The sequence below is a fragment of the Artemia sp. Qi Xiang Cuo genome, chromosome 19, assembly GCF_049724085.1.
Source record: "Artemia sp. Qi Xiang Cuo chromosome 19, ASM4972408v1, whole genome shotgun sequence".
Classification (NCBI taxonomy): Eukaryota; Metazoa; Arthropoda; class Branchiopoda; order Anostraca; family Artemiidae; genus Artemia; species Artemia sp. Qi Xiang Cuo.
Genome location: NC_142812.1, coordinates 31,151,646 through 31,175,508, shown reverse-complemented (window position 1 = coordinate 31,175,508; position 23,863 = coordinate 31,151,646). Strand labels below are relative to the sequence as shown.

The window sequence follows — 23,863 nt, the reverse complement described above, 5'->3', positions numbered from 1 at the left end:
CTGGCCTTCCTACTCTGTGTTCTCCGTGCCTGCAAAACGTTCATCTCCGTGGGGACGTCCGTCTGGCGGTATTGCCACGTTGGTTAGCAATCGTCTCGCGTGCGAAGTATACGAGAACAGTGACAATTTTCTTGCTACTAGACTAGATAACCTGCTAGTTATAAATGCGTACCTTCCAACTGATTACCGTGACGACAAATCTGATAGTGCTGTTGCTATAAGTAGTGCTAAACTAGCCCGCTGCCTTAAAAAAGCCGAACACGAATCCCTTGAGTGCATAATAGTTGGTGACTTTAACTGTAATTTAGAAGTTGATATTAGTGCCCAAAATATTCGTTGTTGCATTCTAATAGGGATGCTTGAGAACCGTTTTACTATTCACCGGAAGAACCAGAATTTTTTGTATATCCACCAATCTGGTTCTACTTCCAATCTAGACCATATTGTTAGCTCTAGTTCTTTGTCGTGAGGTTCTTGTCCTTCCGAATAGTTTCACTTCGGATAATTTCCCAGTTCAGTGTATTATCAGTAGGCCTACCTCGTTTTCCGCTGCGAATAATTCGTCGATATTCACTCAGAGGTGGCATGAGGTTCCGGTTTGGCGTAAAATTGATAAAGAAAAGTTTCAAGGTTCCTGTGATCTTGTTCTGTCAAAAAGTCGCGTACCGCTTGACATACTTATGAAATTCTCTCATCGTGATGAAAGAGATGTGCGGCTACGTCTTAATATTTATTACGCCGAACTGACCCATGCTCTTCTGTTTGCCGAATCTCAGGGAGTACCCAAGTCTCATGCTAGACAAAAAACTCATGAAAAGAGATGGTCTTCTAACCCTTTCTTACAATTAGCATGCGACCGAGTTACTGTCTGGTGCGGGAAATGGAAAAAGATTGGTAGACCGGAATCAGGAGTAGTTAAAGAGATTAGAGTTGCATCTAAGCGTAGGTTTGGGGAGGAACTTGCTCGTCACCGTGTGCAGTTGAAATCAGAGCTTTCTGAAAAAGTAATTAAAAATCCTAATCTGTTATGGAAAATGTTTGATAAGAAGGAGTCAGCGGGTCCCGAGTCGGATATTCCATCTTTAACATGGATAAACTATTGCCTTGTTGAGTTTTCAGCCCCAAAACAGGATCTTAACATTTCTGTTCAAGAAAAGCTTTCATCCCTCCTTTCATCAATTCCAGATACAGATTTCATAGTTACCCAATCACAGGTTGCGTCCGCGATCCGACGGTTGAAAAAGAAGAAGTCGGCTGGCATTGACCGTGTATCCGCCCTTCACCTTAGCCATTGCAGCCCAACTTTCATGGGACACCTAACTCTTCTCTTTTAGATGATCTTCACTACTGGACTCGTACCATCGGCATTCAGTACTGGGTCGCTTAAACCAGTCCCCAAGAAAGGAAAAAGTACTTCGGAATGTGCTTCGTTCAGACCGATCACAGTAGCACCAACGCTTTGCAAAATCTTCGAACTTTTGTTCATTGATGAAATCCAGGAAAAATGCTGGACTCCCCCTTCCCAGTTTGGGTTCCAGAGGGGTCTTGGTTGCGGCCACGTCATTTCTGCTTTGGCTTCAGTCTTGATTGACGCTGCTGAATCGAAGGAGTCCATTGTTATAGGACTACATGACGTCCACCGTGCTTACGACTCACTTCTCCATGACCAACTCATTCTGGACATGGGAAAGAGAGGTGTACAGAAGGACATCCTACTACCCATTAAAGACATGTACGACCACCTACAGGCTGAACTCCTACTTCCTGGCCATGGTCGAGCCCTCACTGAATATACACCAGACGTTATGCTGTCCTCCCGAGGGAATCCTGTAGTCCCAGTAAAAAAGGATGCTCGAGAAGGATCAATCACATCTCCTTGTGCCTTTAATAACTGTATTATTGAGCCACAGTCTACTATCGAGACAACATGCATAGCTCGTGGCATAGACGTTACAATGATAGCCTACGCAGATGACATTCTGAACCCCAGCCGCACAGTCGCAGGTACAAAGACCACCTTCTCCGCACTATGATCAAATTACAGGCACATTGGTCTTGAATTTAACCCGCAGAAGTCGGATATTCTTCTGTTCAACTGGCGCTAAGAAGAGGTCTCGTGTCTGAGACTAGGAGAGCTTTCTGTAGCCCATGTCTCGAAAATTATTTACCTTGGTTTCCTAATTGGAAAGGATCTCAAAACTACCTGCTCCCTTCTTATTGATCATCTCTGTAAACGCCTGGCTTTTGCTTACAGTAGAGTAGTCTCATCTAAAATCCGTTTCAACCGTTTCATTCTGGCTCGACTTTATAACGCAGTATCCCTTCCGCATTTCCCGTATCTAAGCCCGTTTTGGAGAGTTTTTCCCGAGCCAGAGAAAAGAAAGCTCAGATCCGCGTTTTTTAAGCATGCAAAGTTCTCGTTGCAGCTCCCGCCGTGAACGAGAAATTCGCACCTTGTTAAAAATTTTAAAATTGCGGACCCAACGGCAGCTATAATTGAACAAATTAAACGGTACAACGAGAAAGCTTCATCCCACCCTTGGTACCATTTGCTAAGGCAGTAGATCGCTGTCCATTTAGTTTTATTTGCACATATCTTGTCATATTTAGTCTTTTTACCATCTCTTGTCAAATTTAGACTAGTTGATCGAGCCCGTTGATTTTGAGTTGAAGTTATCAAGTATTTTGCTGTAGGTTAGGTTAGTTGAATTGGAGTTATCAGTCATATTGCTTATGTTTCTTCAGTACTTGGGAGTTTAAAAAGTAAAATTTCTTACGTACCTGCAGTGCAGTGTATAATTGAGTTTTTGTTTCTTGTCTTTGTAATTTGTTCGATTATGTGTAATGTGTTGTAATTGTTTTTTGTGTGTGTTTTTTCTTTTTTAGCGATACTCCGTCTTTTGTACCTTTTTTTGGCGGGTAATAAATAAAAAAATAAATATACGATACTAATTAGCTGATAAATACTTGGCTGATTAAGCCAAGCTAACCCTTAGGTATTATTAGCTAGGGGAAGAATCATGGGCGCCTTTTTTTGATCGGCTTGAAACTAATATCCTTAATTCCCTGGGCCAAGTGGACGTTCAATTAAAAATATCTTCTTAGGATTGGGGCCCAGGTTCATAAAAAAGGCGCCAAATATCTTTTTACCGACTTAAGAACTTTCAGGAATCATTTCCTAGTCCAAGGAACATTTTCTCAGGGTAGTGCGCTAGGAGGCAAAAATGGACAAGTAATTGTTGTATCTGATCAGTTGACGCTTGCATGTCAATCAACCGGGGCGAGTTTAATGCAAAAAAAATACAATTTTATACTGGAGTTAGGGCACCAAACAAAAAAAAAACAAAGTAAAGTTTTTTCGAAACTTATATCCTTAAGTCTAAGGGGGCCCAACGAACAAGAAATAACTGATGAAAAAATAACTCTTACTCGCCCAACATGGGTCCCAAAAAAAGAATTTTAAAGCCGATCGGCTTTAAATTTTTATTTGCTAGTCCATGACCCAAGGAATTTCCAATGCATAAAAAAGAGACCAAATATTATTTGCCCAAAAACAGGACCCGAAATTTTTTCCCCTCTGAACGACTTGAAATCTAAATCAATAAGTCCCTGTTTGAATGGAACCTAATGTACCAACAAATAGGGTTGGAATACGGTCCGCCGAAAATGGGTTCCAGAAATCGGCCCAGAGGATTCCAATGCACAAAAAAGAATATACATTGGTTTATGAAAAACTAGCTGCTGAAAATTGGCCATTGAACTCTTTTTTGACTGACTTAAAATCTACATCTTTAAGCCGTAGGTCAAGGGAACCCTAATATACAAACATACTTTTGTTCTGGGGGTACTAGCCCTCCAAAAATGGGGAGACACTTTATTTTCAGCTTAAAACTTGTTTCCGCAAGTCCTTAGGTAAAGGTCCCTAAGTGCACAAAACAAATTGAAAAAATACTAGTTTAGATGGACCCAATGAAGGCCAAAAGGCTTTTTTGTCACAGCTTTAAACTTTGTCTGTTATTGCCCGAGTTGTGTGGGCTCTAGTCCACAGAAGAAGTATGGAAAAGAAACAGGTCCACTTTGACGAGCTAAAAAGAAAACTTTAGTTCGATTCGATTACACAAAGAGTAACCAAGTTCCAAATATTTTTTATCAGCTCAGACCAGCAGAATAAAAGTTTATTTACGCCCCAATCTGAGCCCACAAATTTCGTGTCTCCGTTCGGTTTGAAAATTATGTCCACCATTCCTTGGGCCAAATAGACCAATGCAGAAAAATAAGATTCGAAATTGGTGTTGGTTATATTGATTCGTTACTCCTGAAAATTGGCTCAAAAGTTATTCAGTGTAGGATCAACTGAAGCTTACAGGGTGTGCAGACAGGGTCAGGTAAAACCTCAATGAAGAGACACATTTTGAAAAGTTGGGGCTCGATTTGAGACCGAAAACAGGGCCAAAGATGTTTTTTTCCTCCCATTAACTGTTACCATGCGCGTAGACCGGACCAAGGGATGAAAATACAATCCGAGGTCCAAATTTAAAGAAAATAAAATTTGAAATGTTGATAGTATCAATTCTTGGAGCAAAGATATCTCAAGGAAATGTTTCTTCTGAGATGGGTCTGAAACTTACTAGGAGTGTAGACAGACAAAACGTAGACAGACAAAAATGTAGATCAGACAAAACGGAACTACGAGAGCAAAGCATTCATATTTTGCTTTAAATTCAAATTGAGATCCAATATTTTAGCTTTTAAGGGAAAAATCTGATAAAAATTGAAATATTTCAACAATTAGCCCACAAAAAAAGCTGTGGCCGTTAAAAGAGAAAAGGAATTTGTTTAATACAATGTTTTCCAATAAAAGATTTTTGGAAAGAAAAGTGATGGGGGATATTAAAATCGAAATAAATAGAAACAAAGTCATATAAAAAGTCAAACTTAAACAGAAAAATTGCTATAAATTAAACCTCAAATGAACAAAAATGGAAATTTAGCATCATTAGGCTGATATGCAATAATTTCTCATCAACGCTTTTTCATTTTAAATACATTCTTTTGAATGTATAGAAAATCAATGGGTGAATCGTTTATTGACCAGCAGTTCAAATGTGCTTCTATAAAATTAATAGATTGCTTCAAAATTACTAAACGTATTAAATTACAAATTGCTAAATTACAAAAGATTTTATTTTGGCATCAATTTTCAATAGTTCGAGTTTAGCCAGTTTTTCAATGTACACACGAACAAAAAGAAAGATAAACAAAAACAAACTTTATTGTGTATCTAGATCACAAGTATAGATCAGACATAGATGAATATATTATCTATATATTCATAAGGTACCAATGGAATACGTCAATAGTGACAGGGCTATAATCACGGTGAAGAACCGGAGAGAGGGCGCTGACAAGAAGTCCAGTGGTCTTTTCCAGGTTGTTGTAGCAGAGCAATCACATTGTCTTTTTTTGGGAGCCAAAAGAAAACGCAGAAAAAGTGGCGTGGAAGAAACTGATTCTGCAAGCAAAAAAAACAAAGATATTCGAGGAAAGTTCGGGAACAACTTTCTAGAGGGTCTGGCCTGGCCGAAACTTCTCATTTCAATAGGTATGAGTTTTATCTCTTTGAATCGTTTGTATTGTTTTTATGGTTATTCTGTGTCCTTTATTTTTTCGCGAAGAAGCTTTCTCTGTCCTTTAAGGTTATTGGGCAGTCTTTATCTTATGAGACAATTTAGTCGTTGATGAATTGATGGTGACTGATTATTTTCTAATTATCAAAGGCTATATGAGGACCTAATACCAGATCCTTGATGGTATCTTGCTAGAGATCATGTAACACACGATATAATGTGAACAAGGCATTTTAATGTACAATTGGTATATCGCTGGGTGTGTTTTGCCTGGCTAATTTGTGTGGTAAACCAGTCCAACAAGTTGATCATCTCTGCTGCCTTGGTTTTAATCTTGATTAAATAAAAAAAAACAAGGTTTTTCAACTGAAAGTAAGGAACAACATTGAAACTTAAAACGAACGGAAATTATTACATATATGAGGGGGGTTGCCCCTCCTCAACACCTCGCGCTTAAGTTTTTCAGCACTTCAAAAAAAGTTACTTATTGTTCTAATTAAACGACCTTTGTGTTTCAGGAGTCGTTTTTAAAGAATTATGACAAGATTTAAACTTTAGCGTAAGGAGCGAGATATTTCGGAGGGGCGACCCCCCTCATATACCCAGTAATTCATGTTTGTTTTAAGTTTCAATGTTGCTCCTTACTTTCAGTTGAAAAAACTTGTTTTTTTATTTACTTTCTGATCGTTTTTTAAATAACGCCAGGATATCTGGCTCCACCTCCATGGAAAAATCCCCCAGACAGTTACTCTTAACATATCCACACGTAAAATTGAATCGGTAAAGAGAAAGCAAGACATAAAAATAAATTTCGTATAGGAATTCTAGCAAATTCCCCCAGTATAAAATTTCCCTTGAAAAGTTCGCCCTCTGGAAACTTCCCTTCCATTGAACATTCTCCTCGTATAAAATCCCCCCAGCAGAAAATTCTTCCTCCCCTCCCCTACTCGATAAATGTACAAATACTTCCCAATAACAAATATTATACGTATACAATGGACAAATTTTATAAGTTAAAGACCTTTCCCCGGGGGCTGTGGGGGTTCATGCTATGTCCAAAGATATATTTATTGGGCCTTTCAACTTTGCTGAACAAAATAGCTATCTCAGTGGCGTGGGAGGGGGCCTATTTGCTCTCCAATTTTTTTGGGTCACTTAAAAAAGGCACTAGAACTTTTTATTTCCGATGGAATGAGCCCTCTCCCGTCGATTCTAGGCCCACTGGGTCTAAACGATCACCCCTGGGAAAAACAAACAAACCAATAAACACGCATCTTTGATCTTTCTTTTGGCAAAAATTACAAAATTCTACATTTTTGCAGATAGGAGCTTGAAACCTCTACCGTAGGGTTCTTTGATACGCTGAATGTGATAATGTGGTTTTCATTAAAATTCTATGACTTCTAGGGGTCTTTCCCCCTTTTTCGAAAATCAGACAAATTTTCTCAGGCTCGTAGCTTTTGATGGTTAAGACTAAACTTAATGAAACTTATATATTTGGAATCAGCATTAAAATCTGATTCTTTTGATATATCTATTGGTATCAAAATTCCTCCAAAATGAATTCTATTCCTCCTTCCTGTTTTCTTTCACGGAATTATAACTTTTATATGATTTGCATTCTCCTTCACCATTCATTAGGCTAATTTTTTTGTTGAGTGGCGCTAAAATAACACATTCCTTCATTCTGTTGTAATTTCAATTTGCAAGGCAATTACCAAATACTCATTCAATTAAACTATCATGGAAATTATACCCTGAGGTAATTTAGTCGATTTCATTGAAGTCATTCTTTTGGCAGATTTTCACCGACCCTCTATAAATTAAATTCTGAACAAACGACTAAGAAGATTCATTTGCACTTTCTTCTAAGTTATCCTGGTTTATGCAAATTTGTTATTAATGTAAATTTCGCACAATGTCATGAAAGAGCCCTCTCCCGATCCTATAGGATCATAGGTTCGATACAATCATCCCTGTAATGTCATTCATATGAAAGAGTTTTCTGAAAATTAAGACACTAAACGAATTTTCCCAAAGTCGTGATCTAGAAAGTCGTGAGAATATGATCTAGAAGTCTGTATCATGGTTTCAGGCCAGAAAATGCTAGTGCACCAATTTTCAGGAGAAATTATTGAGTCGTTTTTCGAGAGAGTAGATAGATAGATTTAATTAAATAGTGGATTGAACAAGTATTTACGTATAAGTATTTACGTGGACTTTTGCTCTTTTGTATGTAAATTTGATTGACATTTCAGGCTGTTGAGACACCTCAATTAAGGTTTCAAAGCCAAGGGGACCTCAACTGGTAACAAATCTGGTTGCATTGATTCTTGACGTACTATTTTTATAAACAACATACCAGAACTTTTTTGATAAATGAGCTCAAAATGTATTCATTTAAACAAGCAGTTAAAACGAAATATGACATAATAAGATTCTCATAAGGAAATATTGAAGAAAAAAATTTGAAAGCAGGAAATTTTCTACATTTTGGCATATGTGGAAGAGGGCTGGCAACCCGAACGCCAGAATTGAACGCAAAGAATCGCCAGAATTGAGTATGTATATTACTTAGGAGAGGAGTAGGCTACTCGCAACTAATTCATATGTTATCAACGCTGCTGTTTACAATTAAGACACGGATAGGTTTCTGTCTATTAAGAATGAGCAGGTCAAATCCATTTTCTAATAGAAAATGTTCTTGTAGATATAATACTTGCAATAGCACATAAGCTGGCATAAGATAGGTTTTTTAATTCAGCACAGAGCCATTTATCTCCCTCGTTTAGTTTGTGTTAGAGCTTCAGGACACTTAAAGAAATAGTGGGGATAAACACCTTTCCTACACAGAGTATATTTTGTTGCAAGTTGATATGGGCTATCTTGTCTGTTCTTTTGTGGCCCACTCCAATTGGGGCGTTTCACAGATTTCTTACATTTATGGACAATTTGGCCATAAGCCTACCAAAGTGAGCTCTGACCATAAGCCCTGAGATTTTAAATAGGAATCTGGGTTTTTCAAAATCTTACGAGTATTTTTAACTACCACAAAATACAGTGACTTCAGCCTTTCATTAGCCAGTGTCTTGGGGGGGGGCAGTAGCCTTTGCCCCCCCCCCCATGGAAATTATTATCTAAATTAGTTTAAATAGTAAAATGTTATTTTGACAATAAATTTAAGGAAATTTCGAAAAATAGCCTGAAACCCCTAAAAAATGGCGTCGGATCGAAATAAAAATTACACTATTGGAATGGCCATGGCCGAAAACACACACAGGAAACTTACAGTCCCCTGGCTTGAGCAACAAGGAAAATCTCTTTTGCATGGGTAGCACTGAGTGTCTTTTTTTCTTCCTTTTTTTTTCTTCACTGCTACCGGGTGGAAATTGCTACATCCATTGCCTTTTGAAAGTACCAATACATAATATTGAGAAAACAAATTGTTGACAAAAACTGCATCTTCATATACAAGGTGATGAGTGACCTTGCAACAAAAAATGACGTTATAGTATAATCATCTTGATGACATCAGCTGCAACTGAGGCTCGTCCTTCACTACATCCAGCAAGGCATTTTTCGGTGTTTTATCTTTGTACCAGATGGTCCTAATTCACAAAATTGTAGGGGGGAAAATTTATATATATATTTTTTTTAATAAAGATACAAAAAAGTTTTCAAAAATTTACGATGGGGCTGTTTGAGATTTTTGCGAGAAAAAGTAATTACATAGTGAAAGAGTGTTGAACTGGGATTCAAATATTATATGTGTTTTGTTACACTTTGGCCTCTGTGTTAGATTAAAATTTTTCTATGAAAAAGTGCAATCAGCAATGTCAATTCACGGAAATGTAGGAGGGTGGAAAATGTAATCTCAGAGTTTGGGTGATTTCTTTTTTGATTGTCGACGAAAATACTTAAAAATAGGGATTTTTAAGGACAATACTAAAAATGGAAACTTTTCAAACTTAAAAAGGGAAGAAAATCTAGGGGGGTGAACAGGGGCGTCACTAGCCTTTTACCTTTGGGCGGAACGTCCAAAATGTGCCGACGAATTTGGGTAGGTGCCGACGACAACTGAAATTTGTTGCTTCGTTTTTAGGTGTTAAAATAATGTTTATTAGTTGTAGAAAACTTTCATATATCATAGGCAGCGCAATCGCGCTGCCTAAGCAGAGAACTATGCTGGAACAAAGTATATTTTTTTATTTTAGATTCCATACAAGGGCACTTCGTATCAAAGGAGTTATCGTAGAAGCTTCGAAAAGAGCTTATTCGATTGGAAATTGGAGTGACTTGGGCTCTTTTTAATAGTCGAAAGTGATTGGAGGGCAACTCGCCCCCTCCCCCAAGCCCATCATTTCCCCAAACACAGCCAATCGAAATTTTGAGATAGCCAGTTTGTTCAGCGTAGTTGATTTCCAGATAAAAATATGTTTCGAGGAGAACACTCCCCCACAACCCTCAGGGCAAGGGTTTTAAGTTATGCCCTGGGGGCATGTAAGAACGATGTTGGCACAATGTATTATTTATTATTTGTTTTCCTTTAGACCAGGGCACTTCGTATCGAAGAAGTTGTCGTAGAAACTTCGAAAAGGGCTCATTCAATTGGAAATTGGAGTAGCTTGTGCCCTTTTTAATAGTCGAAAGCGATTGGAAGGCAGCTAACACCCGTTCCACGCCCACAATTTCCAGAAACACATCCAATCAAAATTTTGAGATAGCCATTTTGTTCAACGTAGTTGATTTCCAAGTAGAAGTTATGTTTTTGAGGGGGACACTCCCCCACAGCCCTCAGGGCAAGGTTTGTAAGGTATGTCCCGGGGGCATATAAGGTTTTTATAGATGGCGTTGTCGTAGAAACTTCAAAAAAGGCTAATTCGATTGGAAATTCAAAGGGCTAGTGCCCTTTTTAATAGTCGAAAGTGATTGGAGGGCCACTAACCCGCTCTCACGCCCACCTTTTCCCCAAACACATCCAATCAAAATTTAGAGATAGACATTTTATTCAACGTAGTTATAAGTTCTGGAAATTAGGTCTTTGAGCATGACAACCCCCCCCCCCACACACACAGCCCTCAGGGCAAGGGTTGTAAGTTATGCCCTGGGGGCATATTAGGTTTTTTATAGAACGCGTTGCCATAGAAACTTCGAAAAGGGCTCATTCTATTGGAAACTGAAACGGCTAGTGTCTTTTGTAATAGTCGTGAAGTCAACTAACACCCCTTCCACACCCACCATTTCTCCAAACGTATCCAATCAAAATTTTGAGATAGCCATTTTGTTACACACAGTTTAAAGTTCATGAAATTATACCTTTCAGTAGGACACTCCCCCCACAGTCTTCAGGGCAAGAGTTATAAGTTATGCCTTAGGGGCATATAAGGTTTTTATTGAAATCTTTGTCGTAGATACTTGAAAAAGGGTTCATTCGATTGGTAATTTAAAGGGCTGGTGCCTTTTTTAACACTCGAAAGTGATTTAAGGGCAACTAACCCCCCTCTCACGCCCACCTTTTCCCCAAACACATCCAACCAAATTTTTAGATAATCATTTTGTTCAACGTAGTTGAAAGTTTTGGAAATTAGGTCTTTAAGGACGACAACCCCTCCCCCCCCCACAGCCCTCAGGGCAAGGGTAGTAAGTTATGCCCTGGGGGCATATAAGGTTTTTATAGAAAGCGTTATCGTAGAAACTTCAAAAGGGTTTATTCAATTGGAAATTGAAGGGCTAGTGCCTTTTTTAATAGTTGAAAGTGATTGGAGAGTGACTAACGCCCCTCTCACGCCCACCATTTTCCCAAAGACATCCAATCAAAATTTTGAGATATCCATTTTGTTCAACTTAAGTTAACGTTCTGGAAATTATGTCTCTTAGGATGATAACCCCCTTAGAGCCCTCAGTGCAAGGGTTGTAAGTTTTGCCCTGGGGGGTATATAATGTTTATATAGAAAGTTGTTGTAGGAATTTCAAAAAGGGCTCATTTGATTGGAAATTGAACTTGCCCTTTTTACTACTCGAAAGTGAGTGGAGAGTAATTAACCCCCCTCTCACGCCCACCATTTCACCAAAAACATTCAATCAAAGTTTAGAGATAGCCATTTTGTTCAACGTAGTTGAAAGTTCTGGAAATTATGTATTTAAGGATGACAAACCCCCCAGAGCCCCCAGGGCAAAGGTCATAAGTTATGCCCTGGGAGCATATAAGGTTTTTATTGATAGAGTTGTCGTAAAACTTCAAAAGGGGCTCATTCAATTTGAAATTGAGAGGACTAGTGCCCTTTTTAATAGTCGAAAGTGATAGGAGGGTAACTAACCCCCCTCTCACGCCCACAATTCCCCAAAACACATCTAATCAAAATTTTTAGATATCCATTGTGTTGAACCTAGTAGAGAATTCTGGACATTAGGCCTTTGAGACTGACACCCCCCCCTCAGCCCTCAGGGCAAGGGTTGTAAGTTCTGCCCTGGGGGCATATAAGGTTTTTATTGAAAGTGTTGTCGTAGAAACTTCAAAAGGGCTTATTTGATTGGAAATTGAAAGGGCTAGTTCCTTTTTTAACAGTTGACAGTGATTGGAGAGCGACTAACGCCCCTCTCACGCCCACCATTTCCCCAAATACATTCAATCAAAATTTTGAGATAGCCATTTTGTTTAAAGTAGTTGAAAGTTCTGGAAATTAGGTCTTAGAGGATGACAACCACCCTAACAGCCCTTAGGGTAAGGGTTGTAATTTATGTGCTTTGGGCATATAAGGTGTTAATAGAAAGCGATATCGTTTCAAAAAGAGCTCATTCAATTAGAAATCAAAAGGCCTAGTGCCCTTTTTAATAGTCGAAAGTGATTGGAAGGCTTGACATTTTTACAGTAAAGATCGATGTGGGTATAATGTATTATTTTTTGTTGTTGTTGTTGTTTAGACCAGGGTACCTTGTATCGAAGGAGTTGTCGTGGGAACTTCGAAAAGGACTCATTCGATTGAAAATAGAAAGGGCTGATGCCCTTTTTATTAGTCGAAAGTGATTGGAGGGTAACTAATCCCCCTCCCACCCTCCTATTTGCCCCTTATGTTTAAAAACTAAATGTTGCCTTAAGATTAAATCAAATGCCCTGTGTTAAAGCTGATTCCCAATAAGGCATCTCAGCAGTATCCCAAGAACGACTGAGGGTATTATTTTCAAATTTTCGGAGCTACTTCTGCTCTTAAAATTTAACCAAATTAAAATAGCGTAAGTGTATCCAAGCTATCAAAGAAAGTAAACAGATTTTTTTGCGAATGGTATCAAGTTTTCCATTTCAGGTCAACTAGAGGAGGTATGAAACTAAATTAAGCACTACTATTTGTTTCCAGATTTTTAAAGGGTGTATGTTGTTAAAAATTGATGAAAATTTTTCTTCAGCATACAAACAGCAAGCCAAACTATAAATTCTTAAAAAAAACGAAAGATTTAAAGTAATATTTTCTTTTTCCCTGAAAAGACTATGTCAATATAAAACGAACAGTGTCGAATCGAAGGATTTGTCATAGAAACTTCAAAAACGGCTCATTCAGTTGAAAATTGAAAGGGCTAGTGCCTTTTTTAATCGTCGAAAGTGACTGAAGGGCAACTACCCTCCTCTTACACCCACCATTCTCCCAAATACATCCAACCGAAATTTTGAGATATTTATTTTGTTCAACGTAGTTGAAAGTTCTGGAAATTAGGTCTTTTAGGGTGATAACCCCCTCAGAGCCCTCAGTGCAAGGGTTGTAAGTTATGCCCTTGGGGCATATAAGGTTTATATAGAGAGTTGTTGTAGAAATTCCAAAAAGGGCTCATTTGATTGGAAATGGAAATTGCCCTTTTTAATAGTTTAAAGTGAGTGGAGAGTAATTAAACCCCCTCTCACGCCCACCATTTCCCCAAAAACATTTAATCAAAGTTTAGAGATAGCCATTTTGTTCAACGTAGTTGAAAGTTCTGGAAATTATGTATTTAAGGATGAAAAACCCCCCAGTGTCCCCTGGGTAAAGGTTGTAAGTTATGCCCTGGGGGCATATAAGGATTTTATAGATAGCGTTGTCGTAAAAACTTCAAAAGGGGCTTATTCAGTTGGAAATTGAGAGGGATAGTGCCCTTTTTAATAGTCGAAAATGATTGGAGGGTAACTAACCCCCCTCTCACGCCCACCATTCCTCTAAACGCATCCAATCAAAATTTTCAGATAGCCATTTTGTTCAACGTAGTAGGAAGCTCTGGAAATCTGATCTTTGAGAATTACAGCCCCCCCCCAGCCCTCAGGGCAAGGGTTGTAAGTTATGCCCTTGGAGCATATAAGGGTTTTATTGACAGGGTTGTCATAGAAACTTCAAAAGGGCTCATTTGATTGGAAATTGAAAGGGCTAGTGCCTTTTTAATAGTTGAAAGTGATTGGAGAGCGACTAACGACCCTCTCACGCACACCATTTTCCCAAAGTATCCAATTAAAATTTTGAGATAGCCATTGTGTTTAGTGTAGTTAAAATTTCTGGAAATTAGGTCTTAGAGGATGACAACCACCCTAACAGCCCTTAGGGTAAGGGTTGTCATTTATGCCCTGGGGGCATATAAGGTGTTTATAGAAAGCGTTGCCGTAGAAACTCAAGGGCTTATTCGATTGGAAATTGAAAAGCCTAGTGCCCTTTTTAATAGACGAAAGTGATAGGAAGGCTTGACATTTTAATAGTAAAGATCGATGTGGGTATAATGTATTTTTGTTGTTGTTGTTTAGACCAGGGCACTTCGTATCGAAGGAGTTGTCGTAGGAACTTTGAAAAGGGCTCATTCGATTTATAATAGAAAGGGCGGATGCCCTTTTTAATAGTCGAAAGTGATTGGAGGGCAACTAATCCCCCTCCACGCCCACCCTTCCATTTGCCCATTATGTTTAAAAACTAAATGTTGCCTTAAGATTAAATAAAAATGCACTGTGTTAATGCTAATTCCCCGTAATGCATCTCAGTAGTATTCCAAGAGCGACTGAGGGTATTATGTTCAAACTTTCGGGGCTACTTCTGCTCTTAAATTTTAACCAAATCAAAATAGCGTAAGTGTATCCAAGCTATCAAAGAAAGTAAACAGATTTTTTTGCGAATGGTATCAAGTTTTCCATTTCAGGTCAACTAGAGGATGTATGAAACTAAATTAAAGACTACTATTTGTGTCCAGATTTTTAAAAGGGTGCATGTTGTTAAAACTATAGAAAAAAAACAACTAAGTCTTAAAAAAACGAAAAGATTTAAAGTATTATTTTCTTTTTCCCTGAAAAGACTATGTCAATATAGAATGAACAGAAATTAATTAAAAAAAACTTTTTTCACAAAATAAGTTTTTCAAAGAAAAGTAAAGAACTCCATTAAACAAAAAATGAGCAAAAATCAAATCAAATAATCTACCAAGCGTGAAACTACCACAAATCAGCATCGATAAATAAATGAAACGCAAAACGAACAGAAATTACAATAAATAACCGAGTCAAACTCAAAACGAGCAGAAATTAACATAAGTTGGGCTCAAAATCCCTATGCCTTCCCAAGGCCAGAACATAATTTGCACTTTACTGAAAAAAATACAAATGAATGTGCATTGTCAGTTTGATATACATGTACTGATGTTTAGTAATCAAAATGTTAATATTATTTTATTTATTAAAGTTATAAAAGTAAAAACATTTATATTTTTTTTCAGTAAAGTGCAAATTATGTTCTGGCCTTGGGAAAGTATAGGGTTTTGAGCCCTACTCGTGTTAATTTCTGCTCGTTTTGAGTTTGACTCGGTTATTTATTGTAATTTCTGTTCGTTTTGGATTTCATTTATTTATCAATGCTGATTTGTGGTAGTTTGATGCTTGGTAGATTATTTGATTTTTGTTTGCTCATTTTTTATTTAATGGAGTTTTTAATTTTCTTGATACGAGCACAAAACGCATAAAAACGTGTAAACACTGAAAAATAACTTGAGGGGCTTAAGGCTAATCTTCTAACGAGAATTCCTCTTGTAAGGTATGGTCAGCATGAGAGTCAACATTCTCTCTTCCGTTGCTAGCTTTTTGCCAATCGGAGTATTTCTTGCGCATTTCAAAATGTATAATCCGGGATTCCAGCTAGGTTCCAGAACGCCAAATTAGTTGCTTCACACACATCAAACAACTAGTCATTTGCATTAGAAGATCATTTCGTAATTAGGTATTGATAAAATCAAACAGCATAAATTGTCTTTCAGCTGCTGCCAATAATTGGGCAGGCCCTATAAAATCATCATAAAATAATAAAAATAGTTGTAATTTTCTTCCCCCTTGGCATCTTTACTTTTTCTTAAGGCTGACCAGAGAACTGACGGATTCACTTCTGCAGTGGTTACGCGAATAACATGTTCTTTTGTCTAAAATGAGGTTCCAAAGTTCGTCAAGATCGCTTCTGGCCTTCTCTTGTTGAAATTTGGTTTCCTGAGCAAGTGGGGAAACCACCTGGGCAGACATAATTCTGTCGTGCTCTCCACCAAGGACAATTTTAGAATGCAAAAGTGACAGTGCTTTCAATGTTTCGTCTTTGTGGTCAAATTCTACTTCAATTTTGGCTAACAAGTTCTACCATGTACGCTAAACAGTGCTCACTAACTTTTTTCATATTATAAATATTTTTTCATATTCATACTATATACAAACTTCGTGTTTCTGAAGGCATTCTTAAAGAATTGGGACAAAATTCAAACTTTAGCGTAAACAAAGAAGTGTTCAAGAGGGAGAAACCCCCTCCTAATTTCTGGATTGGTTGTAATTTCTGATAGTTTTTTAAATAATGCCTCGAAATCTGGATCCACCTACACGGAAAATTCCTCATCCCCACGGGTATATCTTCTTGACAATTCAAATCTTGGGGAAAATTTACCGAAGACACCTTTAACATTCCCAGGTGTAAAATTGAGTCGGCAAAGAGAAAGCAACACGGAAGAAGAATTTTGTTTAGGAATTGCGACAAATTCCTATCGTGTAAACTTTCGCCTGAAACAATCCCCCCCTGGAAACTTCCCTCGCCATGGCAAATTTGCCCCTTTGAAAATACCCCAAGCAGAAAATTCCCCACCCCCCCATCCGAAAAATGTATTCATATTTCCCAATAGCAAATGTTATACGTAAACAATGGGCCAATTTTATAACTTAGACCTTTCCCCCGGGGCCGGGGGGGGGGGGGGACGTGCTATATCTAAAGGCATAATTATTCAGTCTTTCAACTATGCTGATCAGAAGGGCTATCTCAAAATTTTTATCGGACGATTTTGAGGAAAAAGGGGCGTGGGAGGAGGCATAGTTGTCATCCAATATTTTTGATCACTTAAAAAGGGCACAAAAACTTTTAATTCCCATTCGAATGAGCCCTTTCCTGATATTCAAGGACCACCGGCTCGATACAATCATCCCTGTAAAAAAAAAATACAAAATATAAATAAATAGGAATTCATAATCTTTCTTTTGGCAAAAAATAAAAAAAATCGACTTTTTTTTAGATAGGAGCTTGAAACCTCTGCTTTAAGTTTTTTTTGATCCGCTGAATCTAATTGAGTCATTTTCATTAAGATTCTATGACTTTTAGGCTGTGTTTTATTCTTTATTCGAAAATCAGGCAAATTTTCACAGGCTCGTAGCCTTTGATGGGTATTATAGGTAGCGTGCTAGCGCTGCCTAAGTAAAGAACGATGTGGACACGATGTTTTTTTTTTTTTTTTTTTTTTATCCCCCCGGGCACTTCGTATCGAAGGAGTTGTCGTAGAAACTTCGAAAAGGGCTCATTCGATTGAAAATTGGGGTGGCTAGTGCCCTTTTTAATAAGGTGGCTAGTGCCCTCGAAAGTGATTGGTGGGCAACTAGCCCCCCCCCCCCCCCGCCCGTCATTCCCCCAAATACATGCAATCAAAATTTTGAGATAGCCATTTTATTCAGCGTAATTGATTTCTAGATAGAAAATATGTTTTTGAGGAGGACACTCCCCCAAAACCCTCGAGGCAAGGGTTTTAAGTTACGCTCTGGGGGGCTTATAAGGTTCTTATAAAAGGTGTTGTCGTAGAAATCTCAAAAAAGGCTCATTCGATTTGAAATTCAAAGGGCTAGTGCCCCTTTAAATAGTCAAAATTCATGGGAAGGCAACTAGCCCCCCCCTCCCCCAAGCCCCTCATTCCCCCCTACACATCCAAACAAAATTTGGAGATATATATTTTGTTCAGTGTAGTTGTTTTCAAGATAGAAATATGGTTTTGATAAGGAAACAACCCTCAACGCCAGGGGTTTAAGTTATGCCCTGGGGGCATATAAGTTTTTTTATAGATGGGTTGTCGTAGAAACTTCAAAAAAAGCTCATTGGATTGGAAATTCAAAGGGCTAGTGCCATTTTTAATAGTCAAAAGTGATTGGAGGGCAAATAGCCCCCCCTCCACGCCCATAATTCCCCCAAACACATCCAATCAAAATTTTGAGATAGCCATTTTGTTCAGCGTAGTTGATTTGATAGAAAATATGTTTTTGAGGAGGACACTCCCCCACAACCCTCAGGGCAAGGACTATAAGTTATGCCCTGGGGGCATATAAGATTTTTATTGAAATCTTTGTCGTAGAAACCTGAAAAAGGGCTCATTTGATTTAAAATTCAAAGGGCTAGTACCCTTTTTAATAGTCTAAAGTGATTTGAGAACAACTAACCCTCCCCCCCTCTCACGCCCACCTTTTCCCCAGACACATCCAATCAAAATTTTTAGATAGCCATTTTATTCAACGTAGTTGAAAGTTTGGAAATTAGTTTTTTAAGGATGACAACCCCTTCCGCCACAGCCCTTAGGGCACGGGTTGTAAGTTACGCCTTGGGGGCATATAAGGTTTATATAGAAAGTTGTTGCATAAACCATAGGTAGCACGATCGCGCTGCCTAAATAAAGAACGGGGACACTCGAGAACGAGACAAGAAACGGGGACTAAGTAAAGAGGAGGACACCACCACAGAACCCTCAGGGCAAGGGTCTTAATTTATGCCCTGGGGGCATATAAGAACGATGTTGGCACAATGTATTATTTATTAATTTTTTCCTTTAGAGCAGGGCACTTCGTATCGAAGAAGTTGTCGTAGAAACTTCGAAGGGCTCATTCAATTGGAAATTGGAGTAGCTTGTGCCCTTTTTAATAGTCGAAAATGATTGGAAGGCGACTAACACCCCTTTCACGCCCACCATTTCCCAAAACACACCCAATCAAAATTTTGAGATAGCCATGTTGTTTAACGTAGTTCGAAGTTCTGGAAATTCGGTCTTAGAGGATGGCAACCACCCTAACAGACCTTAGGGTAAGGGTTGTAATTTATGCCCTGGGGGCATATAAGGTGTTTATAGAAAGGGTTGTCGTTTCCAAAAGGGGTCATTTGATTGGAAATCGAAAGTTCTAGTGCACTTTTTAAAAGTCAAAAGTGATTGGAAGGCTTGACATTTTTATAGTAAAGATCGAAGTGGGTATAATGTATTATTTTTTGTTGTTGTTGTTGTTTAGACCAGGGCACTTCGTATTGAAGGAGTTGTCGTGGGAACTTCGAAAAGGGCTCATTCGATTGAAAATAGAAAGAGCTGATGCCCTTTTTAATGGTCAAAAGCGATTTGAGGGCAACTAATCCCCCTTCCACTCCCACCCTCCCACGCCCGCCCTCCCACGCCAAACCTCCCATTTCTGCTCTTAAAATTTAACCAAATCAAAATAGCGTAAGTATATCCAAGCTATCAAAGAAAGTAAACAGATTTTGTTGCGAATGGTATCAAGGATTCCATTAGAGGTCAACTAGAGGAGGTATGAAACTAAATTAAACAGTACTATTTGTGGCCAGATTTTTAAAAGGGTGTATGCTGAAAATTGCTGAAAATTTTTCTCCAGCATACAAATAGCAGGCCAAACTATAAAGTCTTTAAAAACGAAAAGATTTAAATTGTTATTTTCTTTTTCCCAGAAAAAAACTATGTTAATATAAAACGAACGGAAATTAATTAAAAAAACTTTTCCCACAAAGTCATTTTTTCAAAAAAAAGTAAAGAACTCCATTAAAAAAAAAATTAGCAAAAATAAAATCAACTAATTTACCAAGCGTGAAACTACCACAAATCAGAATCGATAAAAAAATGAAACCCAAAACGAACAGAAATTACAATAATTAACCGAGTCAAACTCAAAACGAGCAGGAATTAACATAAGTTGGGCGCAAAACCCCTATGCCTTCCCAAGGCCAGAACAAAATTTACACTTAACTGAAAAAATACAAATGAATGTACATTGTCATATACTGATATTTATACTGATGATTTATACTGATTTATACTGATATTTAGTAATCAAAATGTTAATATTATTTGATTTATTAAAGTTATAAAAGTAATAACATTTATATTTCCTAGCTCTTCCTTCATCCTAATTTATTGTGAATTTCATCCATTTAGGTTTCCAAAAAGTTTCTACTTCAGTTAATTCTTCTTGTAGATACCCACCTAAAAAAGCTATATTTTTTGCAACCTATCATCCGTAAACACGACCTAGCAAAATTAAAGGTAAACAACGTCTCATTCTTCATGTGTTAATCGTGGCCTAGTAATCTTAACCTTTCTTTTATTATAGCCCTAGACGGTGGGATCAAACCACACTTTTCGTACAGTTTATCATCTGATATACGGTTGTTAGTACCTAAAAATATTCTGGTACAATTCCTCCAGAAAAAAAGTTCCTCTAGAACCTTTTGATATACTCCCCTTTTCAGTCAAACTCTAAAAGATTCATTATGAATACTCTAAGTATCCAATCTTAGTTCTAAGTCATAACTTAGTTCGATTCTTCTGACTGCGTTCATCAAACTAACTAATAATTCTTCCAATATTGGCGAAGCTATTCAATCAAACGATTTCCTCGTTATCAAAAATCACAGTTCGTCGTAAATTATAATTTTTAGGCAAGTTGGTCTTCTTAAAATTCAAAACTATTTCTTACGCAGTTTTCAATTGAAAACTTCAAAAATTCATTAGTTTTAGGAACGTTTTTTATCTGGTTCCTGCAAGAACTTTACCTTCCCACTTAATACCAGCAACTCCCAAAGCTTCTGCTATTTGATCAAAATGGGGATTAATCACAGCCGGCGGAACTCCTCCTGTGTGGGTAAAATATATTATTAATTTTTTTTAGACCAGGACACTTCGATGTTTTTAAGGATGACAACCCCCCCCCCACAGCTCTCAGGACAAAGGTTGAAAGTTACAGCCTGGGGGACATAGGTTTTATAGAAAGTGTTGTCGTATAAACTTCGGGGGGGGGGGTCATTGGATTCGTAATCAGAAGTTCTAGTGCCCTTTTTAAGAGTCAAAGTGATCGGTAGGCAGCAACCCCCCCCCCCACACACACACCGCGTGTTTTACCGTTTTACCGAAATGTATCTGATATAAATTTTGAAAGGTCCAGTAATTATGTCTTTGAATATGACAACCTCTCAGCCCCATGGCCCTCAGGGCAAGGGCTAAAAGTTATGCTAGGTCTCCTTAACATTTAAAGTTTTTATGGAAAGGGTGGTCGCATAAACTTCAGATGTGGCTGAAAGGTTCGGAAACTACGTCTTTGAGGATAACAACCCCTCCACAGCCCTCAGGGTAAGGGTTTTAGTTATGCCCTGGGGGTAAGAAAGGTTGTTACAGAAAGGGTGGTCGTTTAAACATTGGAGGGGGCTCATTGGATAGGTAATGCCTTTTCATAATTAAATAAAAAAAAACAAGTCTTTTAAACTGAAAGTAAGGAGCAACATTAAAACTTAAAACGAACAGAAATTATTCCGTATATGAAAGGGGCTGTCCCCTCCTCAACGCCTCGCTCTTTACGCTAAATTTTTTTATTGTTTAAACAAATAAAGTTGTAAGACAGAGTCAAACTTTAGCGTAAAGAGCGAGGCGTTGAGGAGGGGACACCCCCTTTCATATACGGAATAATTTCTGTTCGTTTTAAGTTTTAATGTCGCTCCTTACTTTCAGTTTAAAAAACTTGTTTTTTTTAATTTAATTTCTGATCATTTTTTAGTTAATGCAGCTTTTATTTTGGCTCACGTCGTTGAATAAGTAAAAAAAATTTGCATAAATATTTTTCTTTTCTTTTTTTAAATTGTTGTCCCTAAATTTGCTTCTGACGTGATTTACAAATTAAATTACGGAACGAACTTCTGTATTCGTATATTTTTCTTCTGGCAAAAAATACAAAGTTGCAGATTTTTGCAGATATGAGCTTGAAACCTATGTAATAGGGTTTTCTGATACGGTGAATCTGACGGTGTGATTTTCATTCAAATTCTTTCACTTGTAGTGGATGTTTCCCCCCTCTTTCAAAAATCAGGTAAATTTTCTCAGGCTCATAGCCTTTGATGAGTAATACTAAACTTAATAGAATTCATATCTTTAGAATCAGCATTATAAACCTATTCTCTTCATACATTTATTGACATCAATTCCGTTTTTAAAAGTTTCGATTACTATTGAGCCGTATCGCTTGTTTTTTTTTATTTTTTTTTTATTACGTATATGTTATTACGTATATGAGGGGGTTCTCTCCTTAGTCAATACCACGCTCTTTACGTTAAAAGTAAAAAAAAAATTAATTCACAAACCCCTGAATCACAAAGGCCGTTTAATTAGAATAGATAGCTCTTTTGAAAGCACTAAAAAAAAAACCTGTAGTGTAAAGAGCGAGGTATTGACTTGGGGGAGAACCCCCTCATATACGTAATAATTTCTGTTCGTTTTAAGTTTTAATGCTGCTTCTTACTTTCAGTTGAAAAAACTAGTTTTTTTTTAAATTTAATTTATGATCGTTTTTTAAATAATGCTTAGAAATCCGGCGCCCCCTTCATGGAAATGTCCCTTACCCCAAAGAAACATCCTCCACGGACAGATTCTCCCGAGTAACACCCTCCTCCTTCCCCCCCCCACCAGAAAAAAAATTCTTCCTGAAAATGTCTGTATACTTCCCAATAACCAATACAATATGTAAGCAATGGGCAATGTTCATAACTTGCAGCCCTTCCCCTGGGAACTTTGGGGGATAAGTAATCCTAAACGACATATTTATTAGATTTTCGACTATGTAGAACAAAATGGCTATCTCAAAATTTTTATTGGGTGACTTTGAGAAAAAAATGAGCGTGGGAGGGGGCCTAGTTGCCCTCCATTTTTTCGGTCACTTAAAAAGGGCATTAAAATTTTTAATTTTCTTTCCAATGAGCCCTCCTACGATATTCTAGGGTCACTGGGTCAATACGATTACCCCTGGGGAAAAAAAACAACAACAAATAAACACGCGTCCGTGATCTTTCTTCTGGCAAAAAATGAAAAATTCCACATTTTTGTAGATAGGAGCTTGAAACCTCGACAGTAGGATTCTCTGATACGCTGAATATGATGGTGTGATTTTCATTAAGGTTCTAAAACTTTTAGGGGGTCTTTTCCTCTTTTTTCAAAAATCAGCCAAATTTTCTCAGGCGCATAACTTTTGATGGGTAAGATTAAGCTTGATGAAACTTATATATTTGAAATCAAAATTAAAATTTGATTCTTTTGATGTATCTATTGGTATCAAAATTCCGTTTTTTAGAGTTTCAGTTACCATTGAGCCGGGTCGATCCTTACTTACAGTTTGTTACCACGAACTGTTTGATGAAATTCCTACAGGAATTTGGTAATTGACGAGTACATCAGTTATTAATGTAAGAATGAGAATTTGATCAAAGTATCCTATTCGTTTTCTAAAGCCACGGTATTCTGTTCTCAAAATCTGTTCTACAGAATCTTTTAGTCTAATGAGCATTATCGTGCTAATGAATTCAATTCCATCCAAATCAAGCTAATGCCTCTATAATTGCCATATTCACTCTTATTACCTTTCTTATAACAAGGATTTGATTGTAATTTTCCTAAAACATCAGGGTACCTCTTCCTTAATAAAATAGTTCCCTTGTTTTATCTCTAGCCTCGTCATCGGCATATTTACCACGCTTAAATCTTATTTACCATACTATCAGTGTCATTTTTCAATGCTTCTGATATCACTTTAGCTGTTCCTTACTAAATAAATCTTCCTTCCTTTCCAAAATATTTAAAATTCTTTCACCATATTCTATATAATTTCCCACGACTTTATCACAGTTTAGCTCTCTCAAATTATTCTGAATATTTCTCCT

At 37.6% G+C, this 23,863-nt stretch overlaps 1 protein-coding gene across 1 annotated transcript in view; it reads left to right on the top strand.

Annotated features, from left to right (window-relative positions):
- Nucleotides 1-23,863, top strand: part of LOC148940726 (uncharacterized) — a 68,160-nt gene that overhangs the window by 25,974 nt on the left and 18,323 nt on the right. The window contains exon 4 of the mRNA XM_089105274.1: nucleotides 5,338-5,602. Within this exon, the coding sequence (XP_088961400.1) occupies nucleotides 5,338-5,602 (265 nt within the window). The remainder of the gene's footprint in view (nucleotides 1-5,337; nucleotides 5,603-23,863) is intronic.